The sequence below is a fragment of the Myotis daubentonii genome, chromosome 5 (genome assembly GCF_963259705.1).
Source record: "Myotis daubentonii chromosome 5, mMyoDau2.1, whole genome shotgun sequence".
NCBI lineage: Eukaryota > Metazoa > Chordata > Mammalia > Chiroptera > Vespertilionidae > Myotis > Myotis daubentonii.
The window spans coordinates 87174845-87194793 of record NC_081844.1 but is presented as its reverse complement, the minus strand read 5'-3'; the positions used below and the strand labels follow the sequence as shown (position 1 = coordinate 87194793).

At 37.8% G+C, this 19949-nt stretch overlaps 1 protein-coding gene and 1 non-coding gene across 2 annotated transcripts in view; both read left to right on the top strand.

Moving 5' to 3' along the window:
* Positions 1 to 19949, top strand: part of LARS1 (leucyl-tRNA synthetase 1) — a 51279-nt gene that overhangs the window by 10248 nt on the left and 21082 nt on the right. The window contains exons 5-20 of the mRNA XM_059698777.1: positions 350 to 487; positions 2815 to 2976; positions 3767 to 3879; positions 4467 to 4530; positions 5338 to 5405; positions 5509 to 5734; positions 7187 to 7274; positions 7356 to 7432; positions 10937 to 10990; positions 11696 to 11836; positions 13845 to 13922; positions 17459 to 17544; positions 17634 to 17699; positions 17795 to 17877; positions 18758 to 18896; positions 19456 to 19668. Of these exons, the coding sequence (XP_059554760.1) occupies positions 350 to 487; positions 2815 to 2976; positions 3767 to 3879; positions 4467 to 4530; positions 5338 to 5405; positions 5509 to 5734; positions 7187 to 7274; positions 7356 to 7432; positions 10937 to 10990; positions 11696 to 11836; positions 13845 to 13922; positions 17459 to 17544; positions 17634 to 17699; positions 17795 to 17877; positions 18758 to 18896; positions 19456 to 19668 (1796 nt within the window). The remainder of the gene's footprint in view (positions 1 to 349; positions 488 to 2814; positions 2977 to 3766; positions 3880 to 4466; positions 4531 to 5337; positions 5406 to 5508; positions 5735 to 7186; positions 7275 to 7355; positions 7433 to 10936; positions 10991 to 11695; positions 11837 to 13844; positions 13923 to 17458; positions 17545 to 17633; positions 17700 to 17794; positions 17878 to 18757; positions 18897 to 19455; positions 19669 to 19949) is intronic.
* Positions 17147 to 17278, top strand: LOC132236318 (small nucleolar RNA SNORA42/SNORA80 family). Its single transcript, XR_009453260.1, has one exon. It is a non-coding gene; the product is annotated as a small nucleolar RNA SNORA42/SNORA80 family (small nucleolar RNA).

Sequence of the window (19949 nt, the reverse complement as noted above, 5' to 3'; positions counted from 1 at the left end):
GAGTATACATGACAATCATTAAATTGAGAAATGCTATTAATCATGTTGTTATTCAAAATAATTACACATCATATCTTACAAATCCCTGTACTTCGAATGCCTAACATGTAGTATACTACATTAAGTACTTGAGGTGTTAAATAAATGGTTGCTGAGTAAAGGAAGTAATACTAATTTATAAATTGGGGAATTTTGTATCATTTGGGTTTTCTGTTATGATCCACTTATATATATAGATATATTGCAGAAAAATTTAGAGTCAGTTTTAGTGGGCCATAGAAGAAAACGCCCCCGATTATTTCTACCTTGAATTCTGAACTTCACTGTCTCTAATGTTGTGTTTGCTTAGGCCTGTGCTGATAAGTTGAAAAGAGAAATAGAGCTCTATGGTTGCCCCCCTGATTTTCCAGATGAAGAAGAGGAAGAGGAAGAAGTCAATGCTAAAACAGAAGATGCAATAATTAAGGATAAAGCTAAAGGAAAAAAGGTTTGGTGGTTGATGATACTTATTTTGGTTGAAGTTTTATATTAATGTTTGTCTGATTTGTATATTCATTCCAAGTACTAGCGCAGTATATATATTTTTAGAAAGTTCATGATATCCTGACTCCATTATAGCACCATGGGACTCATTCTGTTCTCCCTTTTCTTTTTTGTGACTTTTTTCTTCATTAATGAGAAACCTGACTCATTATTTGCAGAATATTTATTTATTTTTTGTTCAGTCCTACTGTACCACTAGTTTCAGAATTGTTAACCTATAATCCTGGGAGAAATAATTTTACTAACTTAAGGGCAGTGTTTGTATATAATTTTTTTGTCTTTTAGATGACACACTGTTTTGTTTTGTTTTTAAATTAAAAAATTTTTTTTGGGTAATCCTCATTTGAGGATATTTTTTCCATTGATTTTTAGAGAGAGTAAAAGGGAGGGGGGAAAGGGAGGGAGAGAAGAAGGGAGGGAGGGAGGAAGAGAGAGAAAGAGAGAGAGAGATTGAGAGAGAGACATTGATATGAAAGAGGCACATTATTAGTTGCATCCCACCCTGAATGGGGCTGGGGATTGAACCTGTAACCCAGGTACATGCCCTGGACTGGGAATCGAACCCAAGATCCTTTGGTACTAGGGCTGATGCTCCAACCACTGAGCAACACTATCCAGCGCAACACACTGTTTTTCTTTTCTTTTTTTTATTTTTTTTATTTATTGCTTAAAGTATTACAAAGGGTATTACATATATGTCCATTTTATCCCCCCGCCCTAGACAGTCCCCTAGCCTCCCCTATCCCCCAGTGTCTTATGTCCATTGGTTATGCTTATATGCATGCATACAAGTCCTTTAGTTGATCTCTTACCCCCCTACCTCCTGCCCCCCAACCCTCCCCGGCCTTCCCGCTGCAGTTTGACAATCTGTTTGAGGCAGCTCTGCCTCTGTATCTATTATTGTTCAAAAGTTTATAATGGTCTCTATTATCCATGAATGAGTGAGATCATGTGGTATTTTTCCTTCATTGACTGGCTTATTTCACTTAGCATAATGCTCTCCAGTTCCATCCATGACGTTGCAAATGGTAAGAGTTCCTTCCTTTTTAGAGCAGCATAGTATTCCATTGTGTAGATGTACCACAGTTTTCTAATCCATTCATCTACTGATGGGCACTTAGGCTGTTTCCAAATCTTAGCTATGGTGAATTGTGCTGCTATGAACATAGGGGTGCATATATCCTTTCTGATTGAACACACTGTTTTTCAAAGTTACTTCCATATCTCCTTTTTTCCCCATTCCCTTTTGAGTGGTTATGTCATACGTTTATAATGTAATTAGATATATTTGTTATACTCTGCATTCCATCCTGGGTTCCTCGAACATTCTGATTTTTTTTTTTAATTCACTCTTGGACTTCTGGTCAAGATGGCGGAGTAGGTAAATGCTATGCTTGCATCCTCCTATGACCATATCCAAATTATAACTAAATTATATATCCACCACCCTTGAGAGCATCCTTTAGACTTGCTGAACAGAAGTCCTATAACTAAGGATATAAAAGAAAAGCCATGTGGAGACCGAATATTAGTCAGAAATTAAAATGAACTTTTTACTAACTAAATGCATGATAAAATGATCTTAAAGATGGACATTTTTGCCCTGACCGGTTTGGCTCAGTGGATAGAGCCTCGGCCTGCGGACCGAAGGGTCCCGGGTTCGATTCCAGTCAAGGACATGTACCTTGGTTGCGGGCATATCCCCAGTGGGGGGTGTGCAGGAGGCAGCTGTTCGATGTTCCTCTCTCATCGATGTTTCTAACTCTTCCTCTCCCTTCCTCGCTGTGAAAAATCAATAAAATATATTTAAAAAAAAAGATGGACTTTTTTTTTAAAAAACACACCCTTTGTGCTGTGTAGTTGTGTTGGTTTGACAGATGCATGGAGCTCTGTTTCTACCACTGTCACACCATTTGGAGTAGTTCCATCCCCTCCCAATTCCTTTTTATAGTTTAACTTCTTTGCCTATTTCCAACCGCTGGCTTTTGGTTGCCTTTTTGATATTGGTAAAGATTGGAAAATAGTAAACTCTTGTGAGTATGATCTAAGCTGTCATAGCTAAAAAAAGATGTATGTGGTATTGGGAGAGGGAAATAGAGAAGGTTTGGTGTTGACATCTTATGTTTGTGATGATAGTTCTTCGTGGTTCCGACATATCAACAGCATTGTTTTGCACTTTAAAAAATTACCAAATGGTAATTTGATCCTAGAATTTATTAACAAGTTGTTGGTTGTTCTTTGATGGAATATGTTTTTGCTGGTTATTTTCAGAGTAAAGCTGCTGCTAAAGCTGGATCTTCTAAATACCAGTGGAGCATTATGAAATCTCTCGGTCTGGCTGATGAAGAAATAGCCAAATTTTCTGAAGCAGAACATTGGCTTGATTATTTCCCACCACTGGCTATTCAAGATCTGAAGAGAATGGGTTTGAAGGTATGCCTATCACCTCCGTAGCTGAAGAAAATATGAAGAACACGTTTATATTTATGTGATTACATGAGATTTGGACTACTTCTTAATTTAGAATATGTTTCACCGAAATTCCTCTGATAAATCAGTACTCTATTGTCAATTTAGAACCTAATGGGCCTCTATGCAAGCAATAAAGTATTTTAATATTTGTTGTATTGGAATATATATCAATATGTTAGGATTTAGTAGAAAGGAATCTATTGAAAAAATATGAAGGAGCCAAAGTTTAATTTGAATATTTAGGAACACTTAAAGGTGTTATTTAAGTGTTCCTTTAAAAAAAAAATTACTGATTTCAGAGAGGAAGGGAGAAGGAGAGAGAGAGAGAAACATCCATGATGGGAGAGAATCATTGATTGGCTGCCTCCTGCACGCCCCCCACTGGGGACTAAGCCCGCAACCCAGGCATGTGCCCTTGTCTGGAATCGAACCTGGAACCCTTAAGTCCGCAGGCTGACGCTCTGTCCACTGAGCCAAGCCGGCTAGGGCTAAGTGTTCCTTTTTAATTTATTATAATTCTTGTATGTTTAATGTATAAATGTGTGTGTTTAAAAGTACACATATTAAACAAAAATTAATGTAATAATTGTGATATATATTTAATAGGTGGAACTTAACAATTTTGTTTTTAAAATTTGATATAATTCTTAGTTGGAAAATAGAGTAGAAGAGTAAATAATTGATTCATAGGAAATTCTCATTCATAGAGACAGAACTCGCAAAAATCACCTTTTCCTTTCTCCTTCTGTAGGTAGACTGGCGTCGTTCCTTCATCACCACTGATGTTAATCCTTACTATGATTCGTTTGTCAGGTGGCAGTTTTTAACATTAAGAGAAAGAAACAGAATTAAATTTGGAAAACGGTGAGTTTGTTGTCCCTCAGTATAAAAAAGCAAAAATCGTATAATTCTTGCATTGTAATTCGGTGCCCCATAGCCCACTTTTCTCTATTACCTTTGTTTTTTTGTTTTCTTTCTTTTTGTTCTCTTCTGTCCTTTGTTTTTGTCTTGGCAGTGTCTTAATTTCTCTGAGCTGCTTATTGTTTATGACAACTAGAACCAGGGAGAATGGGAGTGTTGGCTTTTATGATCTCACAAAAGATTCTGTTCAGTATTCCCAGCCAAACAGAAAAAGAATAATTGCATTTGTGTTTTAGTTTATTCTTTTGTTTATAAATTGTTTAGGATTCTTCCTTGATTATGTGAGCTAATTAAAAGCTATTTGCATTTCATAAGTGAATTTAAATGTTTAATATTTTTTTGATGAAGACAGAGATCTTTCATTAAATAACTAGATTGACAATAGAACTACCATAAAAGCATAATTAATAGATGTAGACATTTGCTCAGTTAGAAGTTTTAGTTAGAAGAAATACTGTTGGAGCAACACTAAATATTTAGGCTAAAACTTGTATATTATAGCAATATTTGTCACTTGCTTATTTTTTTAGGTATACCATTTATTCTCCAAAAGATGGACAGCCTTGTATGGATCATGACAGACAAACTGGAGAGGTAATTATTGTGATCATTCTTCATATGGTCATAGAGTTTAAGAAATAGATCAGAAACCTAAAAGGTAACTTTATTCCAGTGCTGAGGTCTATAGTTGTGATACTCTGGGGGCTGTGAGGAGGGAGACAGAATGTCATTCTAGGTGCCTGGATCTTGTCTAGGACCTTGCTGCTCCAAGAGTGGTCCTGGAGCAGCCGCGTCAGCTTGTGATAGAAAAGGAATTTTGAGCCTCACCCCAAAATTGCTAAATTATAAACTCTGGGGATGTAGGTAAATGCTATGCTTGCATCCTCCTATGATTTTTAGAGAGAGTAAAAGGGAGGGGGGAAAGGGAGGGAGAGAAGGAGGGAGAGAAGAGCCTGGAGAATGCTCTTCTCAGAAACAAGGGCATGGGGAAAGGTAATGAGATACGTGGCTGACTGATGTACACAGGTTCCATTTACACTTGCTTTGGCTGTGTGCCTACTTGCTTATATGACGTCAGTTCACCCTACACGCCTGTAGGACACATTAGTGACATTATTTTTTGTAATACTTGAGTGAAGCAAGGGTAAGTGGTTTGTCTAAAGCCTTGGCATAGTAAACCAACAATGGCAGGATCTGAACTTAGGAATTCCAATTCGTGTGTCATTGTTTATTACCACTTTTGAACACATTTGTAGTCTGGTGCAGCGGTCGCCAACCTTTCGGACCTCGCTGAACACTGGTTAGCGAACGCTGGTCTAGAGACTGCTTTTCAAACTCAGCCTTTAATTATGATGTTAATCCAAGTCTTTTCCCCCCTCCATTTTTGTTTTATTTGTTTAGGGTGTTGGACCTCAGGAATATACTTTAATCAAGTTGAAAGTGCTTGAGCCATACCCATCCAAATTAAGGTAGATTTGCCAAACAGTTATTGTTTCAGCTTTTTGAATATCAGTTACTTGTGATAAAATCCATAACTTTTTTTTTTCTTTTATGTATCTTTTTTTTTTTTAGTGGCCTGAAAGGGAAAAATATCTTTTTGGTAGCTGCTACTCTCAGACCTGAGACCATGTTTGGACAGACAAACTGTTGGGTTCGCCCTGATATGAAGTACATTGGGTTTGAGACAAAGAATGGTGATATATTCATTTGCACGCAAAGAGCTGCCAGGAATATGTCATTCCAGGGCTTTACCAAAGACAGTGGCGTGGTGCCTGTAGTTAAGGAATTAATGGGAGAGGTAAGTTGGGTAGCAGACTGTTTATTTTAGTGTATGAATTTAGAGGTAAAATTTCAACAGTGAAGCATGAGAAAGAAATATTAAACAAGACTTTTTATTATTTATTTATTTATTTATTTATTTTAAGTATATTTTATTGATTTTTTACAGAGAGGAAGGGAGAGAGATAGAGAGTTAGAAACATCGATGACAGAGAAACATCAATCAGCTGCCTCCTGCACATCTCCTACTGGGGATATGCCTGCAACCAAGGTACATGCCCTTGACCGGAATCGAACCTGGGACCCTTCAGTCCGTAGGCTGATGCTCTATCCACTGAGCCAAACCGGTTTTGGCATAAACAAGACTTTTTAATTGAGGCATACATATCATCAAATATATAAATAGTGTGTATTTTTTTGGTGCATTTTCATATGTGTATACACTCATGTAAGGATTGCCCAAACTGAAATATAAAACATTTTAGTTTTCCAGAAGGTTCTCTTATGTCCATTTCACAGTCAGTACTCAGTCCCTTCCTGCAAAGGTATTCATGTTTGGCTGTACTACAGTATAGTTAACCATTCTCTGTAATGGATATTTGGATTGTTTCCTGTATTTTTCTGTTCCAAGCAGTGTTTATATCTCATTAGTACCTGATGCTGGAATTCTGTCTGAGCAGTTTTTGGGAACAGTATTAATAACACAAACTTTTAACTGTCTCTAATACAACTTCTTTTCATGTTAATTTGAGTAGATTCTGGAGTGAGGAAAATGGGTGGTATAAATTAAAAAATAGCTTTCAACCTTCATCACTGTAAATTCTGTAAAAGCAGCTTATCTCTATGAATAAAGTGGGATGGGTGGGAACTGTATGGAATTGAAAAGTTCATTCCTTTGCTAAACAAGCAGCTGCAAGCCGTTTATTGTGTATGGGTCCAATCTTGTTGGATTTTCTGATTTTTAAAAAAAGAGAAACTAGATATATCTTTTTAATTCAATTTGTCTTCCCATTATCATTTAAAATGGATATACAATATTCTAGCTTTGTGAAGTCTTATATTTTATTAAATAATTTTTCTATTATATAAAGTTTTATTTGTTCCCAGGTTAACACAGCATTGGGCAGACTTCTCAGAGAAAACCTTTTTTTTTTTTTTTTTTTTAACTTTGAGGTAAATTCATAGGATTGGATCGCTGGGTCTTGTGTGAACATTTTTGTGGCTCCTGCTATGGATTCCTATGTCGCTTTCCTCAAGGAGTGCAATGTCAAAAGCACTGTGTCAGTGTACGAATTTCCTTACAACCTTAATCAGTATTTATAGTTATTTTTGGTCTAGTTGGTAAAAAAAAGAATGAGTTTTGTTTTATTTCATATATTTTTGATTACTAGCTTCTTGGGCTTAAAACAGCATTGTTTTCAATTTTATTGGTTGTTTCTTCACCTTTTATGCTGATCTTTTTCTTACACAGGAAATTCTTGGAGCATCACTTTCTGCACCTTTAACATCTTACAAGGTGATCTATGTTCTCCCAATGCTCACCATTAAGGAGGATAAAGGTAAAGAGTTTATTTCTTTATAGAAATACTATGGTAATCACATCTGGCTGTATTAATCAGTTCCACACTTTGTTTTATCAGGCACTGGTGTGGTCACAAGTGTTCCTTCTGACTCCCCCGATGATTTTGCTGCCCTCAGAGACTTGAAGAAAAAGCAGGTGAATATCTGAGTTTCACATTCTTGTTCCCCCTTCTTCATCTAATTGGTTAGGTACTGCTGAACTTCTCTATGAGATTAGGCTAAAAAGCTATTGCATGTCACTCTCTATTCTATTTCCTAATGTTTATATATTTTCCTGTGGTTTGAATATTGAATACAATGTATCATAATATATTTCTTTAAAGACTCTATTTTTTTAGAGCAGTTTTAGTTTTACAACAAAAATGAGAGGAAGGCCGAAACCGGTTTGGCTCAGTGGATAGAGCGTCAGCCTGCGGACTGAAAGGTTCTAGGTTCGATTCAGGTCAAGGGCATGTACCTGGGTTGCGGGCACATCCCCAGTAGGAGATGTGCAGGAGGCAGCTGATCGATGTTTCTCTCTCATCGATGTTTCTAACTCTCTATCTCTCTCCCTTCCTCTCTGTAAAAAATCAATAAAATATATTTAAAAAAAAATGAGAGGAAGGTATGGAGATTCTTCCTTATACCCCCTACCCCAGCACATGCTTAGCCTCCCCATTATCAACATCACTCACCAGAAAGGTACTTTTTTTTTACCAAGATGAACCACATCATAGTCACCCAAAGACCATAGTGTACCTTAGGGTTTAATCTTGTTGCTGTACATTCTGGGGGTTTGGACAAATGTATACAGTAATTATATATATCCATCATTATCATACAGAATATTTTCTTTCACTCCTTAAAAGTTCTCTGTACTTTTCCTATTCTTCTCTCTCCCTCCTAGAGCCAAGTTGCCTAGTTTGAATCTCAGTTGTGTCACTTGCTGGGTAACTGGCAGATCTTGGGCAAATTACTTAATGTCTTAGTGCCTCAATTTTCTTATCTGTAAAATGGGGAAAATATTGCCTACTTCTTTAGTTTATTTTGAGTTTTAAAGAAGTGAATTTGTAAGTACTATATAAGTTCTGGCTTTTATTACCATCCAAAATGTGTAAGTTGCTTAAAAGACATATAACCAATTCTTGGTTATTGAGAAAAATGACAGTAAAGGTAAAACAAATTCTCATTTGTGTTCTTAAATATCTTCATTTTAGCTATGTATGGTGTCACATGGGTACCAGACTTATCAGGGTGGTCACTTTGTAACATATAACTGTCTAAGAACTCCATTACATTGTATACCTGGAACTATAATATTGCATGTCATTATTGAAAGACAAACTTTTTTAAAGTTCACTTTAAGCTCAAGCAACTAGTAACTTAGTTGAATATTTGCTCTCTCTAAACTAGTCTTCTTTCTATGGAAACATGGTAAGTCACATTAACATATGCACAGTTAAGGAAAAAGAGGTTCGTTCACATCTGTTTTGCTCACCTGGCATTTAGTAGTCATTAATAAGTAAGTTAATGAACTGAATAAAACTGCTTTTTTAAAATTTGAACTTGTTCATTTAAAGAGCAAAAGAAGGGAACATGTATTATATGTGCAATAAACCTTTGGACTAGGAAGAGGGAACTGTGGGGAGGGGGATGGGGAACATCTATAATACGGTCAACAATAAAAAAAAAAGGAGTGGTAAGAGGAGACATCCTTGCATTTACCTAATATTACTAGGAAAGCTTCGAGTTTCTCTTCGAGTTTGTCCAAACCCCCAGAATGTACAACACCAAGATTATGATGGTAACTATAAGTTTTTTAGTTGTTGTTTTTTTTTAATTTTTAAAATATATTTTTATTGATTTCAGAGAGGACGGAAGGAGGAGAGCTAGAAACATCAATGATGAGAGAGAATCATTGATTGGCTGCCTCCTGCATGCCTTACATTGGCAATGGAGCCTGCAACCCAGGCCTGTGCCCTGACCAGGAATTGAACTGTGACCTCCTAGTTCATAGGTCAACGCTCAACTACTGAGCCTTGCCAGTTGTGCAGTTGTAGGTTTCTATAGTCTTTATGAAGCTGAGCAAGCACATCTTTATTCTAGTTTACTGAGAGTTTTTTTTAAAAAAAATACATTTTATTGATTTTTTACAGAGAGAAAGGGAGAGGGAGAGTTAGAAACATTGATGAGAGAGAAACATCGATCAGCTATGTCCTGCACACCCCCTACTAGGGATGTGCCTGCAACCAAAGTACACACCCTTGACCAGAATCGAACCTAGGACCCTTCAGTCCCCAGGCCAACGCTCTATCCACTGAGCCAGACCGGTTAGGGCATACTGAGAGTTTTTATCAAGAATGGGTGCTGCTGCTGGTGGGAATGCAGACTGGTGCAGCCACTATGAAAGACAGTATGGAGTTTCCTCAAAAAACTACAAATGGAACTCCCATTTGACCCTGTGATCCCACTTCTAGGAATATATCCCAGGAAACCAGAAACACCAATCAGAAAGGATATATGCACCCCTATGTTCATAGCAGCACAATTCGCCATAGCTAAGATCTGGAAACAGCCTAAGTGCCCATCAGTAGATGAATGGATTAGAAAACCGTGGTACATCTACACGATGGAATACTATGCTGCTGTAAAAAGGAAGGAACTCTTACCATTTGCAACGTCATGGATGGAACTGGAGAGCATTATGCTAAGTGAAATAAGCCAATCAATGAAGGAAAAATACCACATGATCTCACTCATTCTCACTCATTAGGGTGCAGGCCCTAACCGGTTTGGCTCAGTGGATAGAGCGTCAGCCTGCGGACTCAAGGGTCCCAGGTTCGATTCCAGTCAAGGGCATGTACCTTGGCTGTGGACATACCCCCAGTGGGGAGTGTGCAGGAGGCAGCTGATAGATGTTTCTCTTTCATCGATGTTTCTAACTCTATCCTTCTCCCTTTCTCTCTGTAAAAAATATCAATAAAATATATTTAAAAAAAAATGAATGGGTACTGGATTTTGTCAAATGCTTTTTTCCCCATTTGTTGATATGATCATATGAAATTTTCTTTATTAATTGGTTGATGTGGTGGATTTCATTAAACTTTTGAAAAGTTTTCTAGTAGTCACATTTTCATTGCAACCTAGAATATGAATCTCATTTTAAGTGGGGTGTGTGTGTCAGTTTTTGCTTTTGGCTATACCAGTGATGGCGAACCTATGACACGTGTGTCAGAGGTGACACGTGAACTCATTTTCTTGGTTGATTTTTCTTTGTTAAATGGCATTTAAATATATAAAATAAATATAAAAAATATAAGTCTTTGTTTTACTATGGTTGCAAATATCAAAAAATTTCTATATGTGACACGGCACCAGAGTTAAGTTAGGGTTTTTCAAAATGCTGACACGCCGAGCTCAAAAGGTTCGCCATCACTGGGCTATACAGTTTCATCATTTAAGCCATTCATTATAACTTAAACTGTTGAGTTTTTAAAAGTTATAGATCCCTTCTTGAGATATGTGGTAAAGATAAAAAAAAATTGCTCAGTATGGAAAGGAGAAGAAATAATAGCTCAAAAAAAGTTTAGAGGTTTCTTTTCTCAATTATTATACTAATAAAGTGTTGATCATTAATCTTAACTTTAAAATTTTTTTGTAGGCTTTACGAGCAAAGTATGGAATTAGAGATGACATGGTCTTGCCATTTGAGCCAGTGAGTACAAAGATTATTTTCTATATTCATATCCATATCTTTATCAGAGAAAAAAAAATCTAACTTTTTTTGGTAACAAAATTAATTATTGGAGTATGGAAATAAGGGGGTTTACTTGAGAGTTTATTTTAACTTGATGTCTGCTGTGGCAGGTAAGAGTGAAAGAAAAACTAACAATAAGTATTAACACCTAGCATCTGAAATTTGGGAACAAACAAATGGCTTTGTAGCATCACCAATTTTATAGTGGCTTATTTTGCTAGTTTGGCCAATTTCTAGGCTTCTGAGGACAACATTTTGCCATATTACTCAAAATGTTTATGTTTTCATGTTAGTACCTGCAGAAGAAAAAGCATTTAAGGTACTAGCAAGAAGTACTGACAAATCCAGAAGACTTATTAGAAAACAAAAACAAGACCCTCCAAAAATTTAGTTGTTTTCACAATTTTGCTAATTTCAATGTTAATTATTTACTAGTAGTTAATTGGATGGCAGTGGAGGGATGAGAGCTGGAGAAGGTGTACATGTAAGGGAGACAATGGGGTTGCTGCACAGAATTTGTGGAGGGGAAGAGGACACATTCACATCTAGATCTTCGTTAGTCACTGTGTGATTACTGACAGTGGAGGCAAAAGGACTGTGCCCCATAGGGCTGTTTTGTGTTCATTCAGGATGAGTATGTTCCTGACATTGTTGTTTTTGCAGGTGCCAGTCATTGAAATCCCAGGTTTTGGAAATCTTTCTGCTGTAACCATTTGTGATGAGTTGAAAGTTCAGAGCCAGAATGACCGAGAAAAACTTGTAGAAGCAAAGGAGAAATTATATCAAAAAGGGTTTTATGAGGGTGTAAGTAATAATTTTTTATTGTTTTATTTGATTTACTGCATGCTCTGTGATTTTCTTCTTAATCATTTAAAAAATATGTAGAAAAATTCAATATGGTTCCAGCCATCCATATACTGACCTATGATAGGTTAATATGAGATTGATAAGAGATTCTTCTGTTTCAACCCTTTTTAAATCTTCTTTTGTGGGGGAATAATAGTATTTACAGAAATTATTTTTGTGTCCTGTATGAATCTCTTAAGGAATGGATTTCTTGAGAAGCTATTTAAAGTTTGTTCATATTATTATGCTCTAAACTCCAAAGGTTTATTGCATGGATAATACATGTTCCCTTCTTTGGCTCTTTAAATTAAGAAGTTTATATTAAAAAAAAAGCAATTTTATTTAGTTCATTAACTTACTTGTTAATGACTACTAAATGCTAGGTGAGCACAGCAGAATGAATGAACCTCTTTTTTCCTTAACTGTGAATATGTTAATGTGACTTACTGCAATTCCATGGAAAGAAGACTAGGTTAGAGAAAGTGAATATTCAGCTAAGTTGTAAGTTGCTTGAGCTTAAAATGAAGATTTAAAAAGGTTTTTTTTCCAATTACGGTTGACGTGCAATATTATATTAGTTTCAGGTGTACAATATAGTGGTTAGACAGTTATATGTTATGAAGTGACCACCCTGATAAGTCTGGTACCCATGTGACACCATACATAGCTAAAATGAAGATATTTAAGGACATAAATGAGAATTTGTTTTACCTTTTTTTTTTTTTTAAAAATATATTTTATTGATTTTTTACAGAGTGGAAGGAAGAGAGATAGAGAGCCAGAAACATCAACGAGAGAGAAACATCGATCAGCTGCCTCCTGCACATCTCCCACTGGGGATGTGCCCGCAACCAAGGCATATGCCCTTGACCGGAATCGAACCTGGGACCTTTCAGTCCGCAGGTCGACGCTCTATCCACTGAGCCAAACCGGTTCCGGCATTTGTTTTACCTTTAATGCCATTTTTCTAGATAACCAAGAATTGGTTATATGTCTTTTAAGCAACTTATACATTTTGGGTGTTAATAAAAGCCAGAACTTATATAGTACTTACAAATTAACTTCTCTAAATCTCAAAATAACCTCATGAAGTAAGCACCATTTTCCCCATTTTACAGATAAGAAAATTGAGGCACTAAGACATTAAGTAATTTGCCCAAGATCAGCCAGTTAGCCAGCAAGTGACAGAACTGAGATTCAAACTAGGCAGCTTGGCTTAAGAACTGTGCTCTTAACCACTGCATCGTAATGATGAAGAAGTATCATTTCATAATGAAGAATTAAATAGATATGAAGCATTTTGGTAATGTTAGAGGATTGGAAGGTCAAAAAAGAACCTGTGTCTTTCACTCAGAAACTGTTTGAGAGAGACACAGGAGCCAGGTAGAGGGAAGTCAGTTTCAGCTGGAAAGGGGATGGTGGCTTAGAGCTGTGACAGTAATGGCAAACTAATACTTCACCCTAGAATTAAATTTCCCCACTAAGTAAAAGGCAGAGCTGAAAAATAGTGGGTCTTCCTCGTCGCTCAGTTTATCACGTGGCTAGGCAAAGGAGAGGCTGGCTGGCGACAGGCGGGTTTGGAAGGAGAAGACCAAGTGGTGCTGAGCTGACTATGCTCAGTTCCTCCTCGCAAAGCCTGAGGAATGAGGTGAGCTGGTGTAGTGGAGTTCTCTCCACACAGACACCTGAGAAGTGGAAAGGAAGTGAGGGTTTCTTCCTAACCAGGCTCATGACAGCTATCCTAATTATACCAAAAGAAAACAAATGTGTCGTACGTATTAGTTGTCCAAACTATGCCAAAGTAAAAAGTTATGGTTGTAAATGTGATAAATTTCACCCTAAAAATATCTTGGGTTGGTGGGTGGAAGTAAATTTAGTTAGGAAAAAGTTTGGTTGAGGGGGAAGGAACTCAGAGCAAATTTTAATTATTTTCTATGTGTTTCTTTCTTCACTCTCATCCTTTTAGGTAATGTTGGTGGATGGATTTAAAGGACAGAAGGTCCAAGATGTAAAGAAGACTATTCAGAAAAAGATGATTGACATTGTATGTGAAAGGCTATCCTCTCAAGGCTGTTTTAGAAGAAATATTTTAGTTAAAAGACAGATTTTACAGTGTGAATTAACAGGGAGTCTGAAGTAGAACCTTGAGCTTTATTAAAAATAGCGTATTGTTTTGTGGCAGAATATAGGAGACCTATTTAGCAGTTCATTTACGTTGAACTTCCCACCTGTACCGCTGATGAATAGTGTTCTAAAGTTGGTACGTGCAAAGCGCATGCGGAGAACTTCAATATGCTCCTGGTGGTGGCCATTTGAGATACCAGCAGTTACAGTTCTCTTTCTGTGGTGCTCTGCCGGGAGCCGGTCCATCCTTGCTGTTTCAAGGGACCTGGCATATATGGCATACTGTTCTTAAAATGTTTGCTCACCTTCTTGGCACTATGTGTTTTAACCAAGGTCTCCTCTCTGAGAAAGGTTGTTTCCCCAGGTAGGGATTTTCCCCTGAAGTTAGGGAGGGAATAAAACCCCTCAACTAAGTGCCAGGCGGGTAATTAATCACTTTAACTACGAACAATCATACTTAAGCTACATAATCTTTACTCCCTGGAATGGAGATAAGAAACGCCCTAACCTTTGTAATAGAGATTGATAGGATTGAATCAATATGCTGGGGTCCAACCCCAGCAGGTCCAGGGGTCCCCAAAGGTGCAGACGGAGTCGGCAAAGAAGGAAGGACACGGAGACAGTGTTCAGTTGATCAGCCTAGCCAGGATCTCCAGCCAAGTTCTGGTCTGGATCTCCAGAGAGGTTCTGCTTCGGATCTCCAGCCAGGTTCTGTGGCCATGTTCCCTCGCTAGGTTCTCCAGCCAGGTTCTGTCCAGGTTCTCCAGCCAGGTTCAGTCACCAGGTTCTAGTCAGGTTCTCTTGCCAATTTCTGTAGTCAGGTTCAGTCCAGGATCTTTTGCCATGTTCTCTCCAGCGAAGTTCTTCTGTCTGTAGGTTCTGTGTAGGTTCTGTCTTCTTGGCTCTCTTCTAAGTTCTGTCTCTCTCTGTCTTGTTACATCTGTATTTATACCAGTTGATTCAATCCTATCAATCTCTATTACAAAGGTTAGGGCGTTTCTTATCTCCATTCCAGGGAGTAAAGATTATGTAGCTTAAGCATGATTGCTCGTAGTTAAAGTGATTAATTACCCGCCTGGCACTTAGTTGAGGGGTTTTATTCCCTCCCTAACTTCAGGGGAAAATCCCTACCTGGGGAAACAACCTTTCTCAGAGAGGAGACCTTGGTTAAAACACATAGTGCCAAGAAGGTGAGCAAACATTTTAAGAACAGTATGCCATATATGCCAGGTCCTTTGAAACAGCAAGGATGGACCGGCTCCCGGCACTGCTCTACTTATCACTTTCATCCTTCCCTGCATCTTCATTTTTGTTGTAACTTTCTTCTATTGAGCTACTTAACTACTTGTTAAATTAAAATTTTATTTTTGACAGCTATATGTACTCATGATACAGAGAGAGAGTTGTCTGTAAGGCTTATTAAAATAAAAAAGTCAATTTTCTCTTTATCCTTCCACATTCTCTTAAATTACTCTTTGTTGGAGGGGCTCACTTTCAACTGTTTTAGTTTTTTTTAGTATTGACCTTCATCTCTTGTAGATCTCAAATCTAAATGCAGTATAACTTTCTGATTTTATTGTTTAGTTTTAGGCATCAGCCACTGACTTTATACTTTTGAAGATCAAGATTTCCTTCTTCCTGCCTTGTGGCTTCCTCTCTAATCTCCCCACGTGCATGTACACTTCTCCATCCCCCATCATCCTGGTATAGGTATATTATAATTTATGTTAGAGCCATAGTCAGTGTTTACATTTTTGAGACATGGCTGATCTATAATGTATACAATGAGAACTTTTCTTCCCTAGCTTTTGCATTTCCCTGGAGTTAATAGTCTCTTTAAAAAGATTTTCCTCACTTTTAAGTGTACTTCTCAATACACCATCCCAATCTCTGTCCTGTCTGTTTATTTCTCCTCTCAATACTTTCAAACACATCAGTGTGCTCCTGGTTTCATCTTAGAGACTCTCCCAGGGCCTTCTGGCCTGTTTTAGTTGGTACTGGTTGCTTGTACTGATGCACAGATGTCCTGAGGTGTTCCTCCACCATTACTAAAACTTTCCTTTGCTTCTCTTGAGTTGGATGCCCTGTGTCCTTGATTCCCTGACTGCTTCTTTCTTATTAACTCTCATTTTTGTGAAGCTTTGCCTCTAGTAACTTTCCTGGGAAAAGTGTCTGGAAGGTAAACTTTTACAACCTTTTATGTCTCAAATATCTTTATCCTATCCTCATTTGCCCTTCTTTACCTGGGAATAGAATTCTGGATTGGAAATAATTTTTCCTTAGCAATTTGAGGGCCATTAAACATGGTGTTCTAGTTCAGTGATGCCTTTGAGAAGTCCAAAAGCATTCTGGGAATAACTCTTAAAAGTCTTAGTCCTCCTTTATTCAGCCTCACGTTTCCTCTTTCAGAACTATCTTGTGCCACCAATTCCTGAGTTTTTTGTGAACGGGGTTGCTTATTAGCTTCCTCTACTGTTAGAATTCGGCCAGCTTTCTTCAACCTGCTAATACAGTTAGCACTCTTCCTGCTTTTCAGTTTCCAGAATTTGGTGGCTATTGTTTCTTCAGTTTTTCTCATCTTTGTAGGTTTGTGCCATTAAAAAAAACAACACCTCTTTGTTGTCCTTTTATTGGAATTTTAGAGGCACCAGAGTTAAACATGTTTTTACTTCACTATCTTTAAACAAAAATCCCAGCTATTGAAGTTCAGCATGAGGAATTGCATTTAAGAACACAGAGCAATAAATCATTATATGGATAATAATGCTGAATATTATTTTTAAAAATTATTCTAGCTTAAAAAGTTTGGGACCATAGTGCATTAAGAGATACTTATATTTGGTAAAAAATAAAATTCATGGTCAGTTTTCTAGTGGGAATTTTTCATGACACTGTAAGTCTTTAGGAACAGTATTTTCTATTTCTAATTTTTGGGCATCTATTGTTTTTTAAAGTTTCATATATTTAATTCTCTGTTTTCTTTACATTATTATAACAAGGATAAAAAGATGTCAAAGGCAGCCTAATCTCCAAACTATAGACTTCAAAACAATTATACTTCTTTGATTTTTCCACTGAAGAGGAATATTCTACTAGGGAAGGTGATCCATTTGACAAAGATGCACACCTTTTCAAAAGCACGTGTTATGAGTTTGGCTTTATGGCAGGTCCATCCCCCTGGTTCTCTCGTGGTGCCCCATGTCATAGCATACCGGCCTTGAACCACTACCTGGCCTCTGCCTGTAGCATGCAGGCACTGAAGCAGGTTACATAGTGGAAAAAACAGAACAAAACAAAAATACAAAAGCAAGTGTATAGAAAATAAGGCAGATAACTTTACCCTGGGAAGAAAGAAGATATAATGAAAATGCATTTTTTTAAAAAGTTGTTTTATCCTTGAGGAATAGAGATCGACTTGACATGATATCTGATATATTTTTATTTACTTTAATTTAGGGAGATGCATTTATTTACATGGAACCAGAGAAACAAGTTATGTCCAGGTCTTCAGATGAATGCGTCGTGGCCCTGTGTGACCAGTGGTTAGTCTCTTGTAGCAAGAAATTTCCTCCAGTCACTCTCCTTCCCTTTTAGACTTTTACTTTTTTCTAATCAATGTGTGTACTCCCAGGTACTTGGATTATGGAGAAGAGAACTGGAAAAAGCAGACATCCCAGTGCTTGAAGAACCTGGAAACGTAAGATGGGAGAAAGTGATGAGGGAAGGGAAAGGCGATGAGAAGCATGGAAGTCAGTGAAGGTGAAGGGAGACACTGTGTATTTTACTCTCCAGATTCGGCGAGGAGACCAGGAGGAATTTTGAAGCTACCTTAGACTGGCTACAAGAGCATGCTTGCTCAAGAACTTATGGTTTAGGTAAGCAAAATTCAGATTTTTCTGTTTGAATGACTTCGGCAAATTAACAATTTTTGCTAATTCCCTCTTTTCTAGTGTTTTTCTGAATTGGAAGTGAGAGCTTTTGGTTAGAGGATGAGGGAAACCAAAATGGGGTCTCCTACCCACTAACCCAGTTTGCTCTTTATTTACCACTAGAGGCCCAGTGCACAAAATTTGTGCATGGGGGGTGGGGATAAGCAGGGGGGTCCCTCAGCCCAGCCTGCACCCTCTCACAATCTGGGACCCCTCGGACATCCCTCTTGCAATCTGGGACTGCTGGCTCCTAACCACTTGCCTGCCTGCCCGATTGCCGCTAACCACTCTGCCTACCTGCCTGATTGCCCCTAACCCCTCTGCCTGCCTGCCTCATCGCCCCTAACCACTCGCCTGCCTGCCTGATTGTCCCTAACTGCTCGCCTGCCTGCCTAATCGCCCCTAATCACCTCTGCCTGCCTGCCTCATTGCCCCTAACCACTCTGCCTGCCTGTCTGATCACCCCTAACTGCTTGCCTGCCTGCCAGATTGCCCCTAACTGCTCGCCTGCCTGCCTGATTGCCCCTAACTGCTCTCCTGCCTGCCTGATCACCCCTAACCGCCTCTGCCTTGGCCCCCGTCACTGCAGCTTCGTCCAGAGGATGTCCGGAATGATGTCTGAAAGGTCGTTCGGCTGTCTGGTCTAATTAGCATATTACAGTTTTATTATTATAGATTTTATTTTTATTAATTTTCTGAGTAAATTTAAGAACTTCCTTTATAAGCAGCTTTATAAGTCCTGTAGAAAGCTTCTTAAAATGTGGATTTATAGATGAAGTGTCTCTTAGGTCCCTCATGCATTAATTTTCTTCTTTTTATCTTGCAGGTACCCGTCTGCCTTGGGATGAGCAGTGGCTGATTGAATCACTCTCGGATTCCACTATTTACATGGCATTTTACACAGTGGCACACCTGTTGCAGGGGGGTGACTTGCGTGGACAGGCAGCGTCTCCACTGGGCATCAGGTTGGTAAATGGATAAGGGAAAGAAATCTAGTTTGTCAGCAAAATAGACCATCTTTTGATTTAAGTACTGAAGGTCCTTTTTTAATATTTAGTTTTCATGAGAATTCATTTAACCACCCTAGTCAGTGTGGGCCACTTGGTTGAACATCATCCTGTGCACCAAAAGGTCACTGGTTCGATTCCGGTCAGGACACATACCCAGGTTGGAGGTGTGTGTGGGAGGGAACCTATCGATGTTTCTCACATCAATGTTTCTTTTTCTTTCCAATCCCCCTTCTACTCTTTAAAAAAGTCAAAGCCATATTTTTTTTTAAAAAAGGAATTCATTTAGCAGAATTTTGCTATGCTGTTTTTGTTTTTTTGCTATTGAACTGAAAAAAGTAATCAATAGCCCTCCTCTTTTTTATTATTACCCATCCTTCATTTTTATGGGAGTCTGTTGGACTCATTTGTTACTTTTAACTACATTAAGAGATTCCTAATTCATGGTTAGATTGAAATACTGATTCTAAAAAATTACATGTTTTGTTGTTGTTTGTTTGTTCTATTTTAAATACAGACCACAGCAGATGACCAAGGAAGTTTGGGATTATATTTTCTTCAAGGAAGCTCCCTTTCCTAAGACTCAGATTCCAAAGGAAAAATTAGATCAGCTAAAGCATGAGTTTGAGTTCTGGTATCCTGTGGATCTTAGAGTCTCTGGCAAGGACCTTATTCCAAATCATCTTTCATATTATCTTTATAATCATGTGGCTATGTGGCCAGAACAAAGGTGAGTGCTAAAATGGATGTGGGCTAAATTTATTGCTTATTGACATAAGTGTCTTATGGCTCCAAATATGTAAGAAGTTATTATGCAGGGTATAGATTTGCCAAGTAAATTAGCATCGTATGTCTATACTTACTTATATTTTAATTTATACAAAGATGCAATGTTGTAGACACTATTTCTGACTTGTGTTTTTATATAGCCCCTGCCTGTGTTTTTTAAGTACGTACATAGTAATTCACTGTATGCTTGTACCATAGTTTTATAACCAGTCCTTTGCTAAT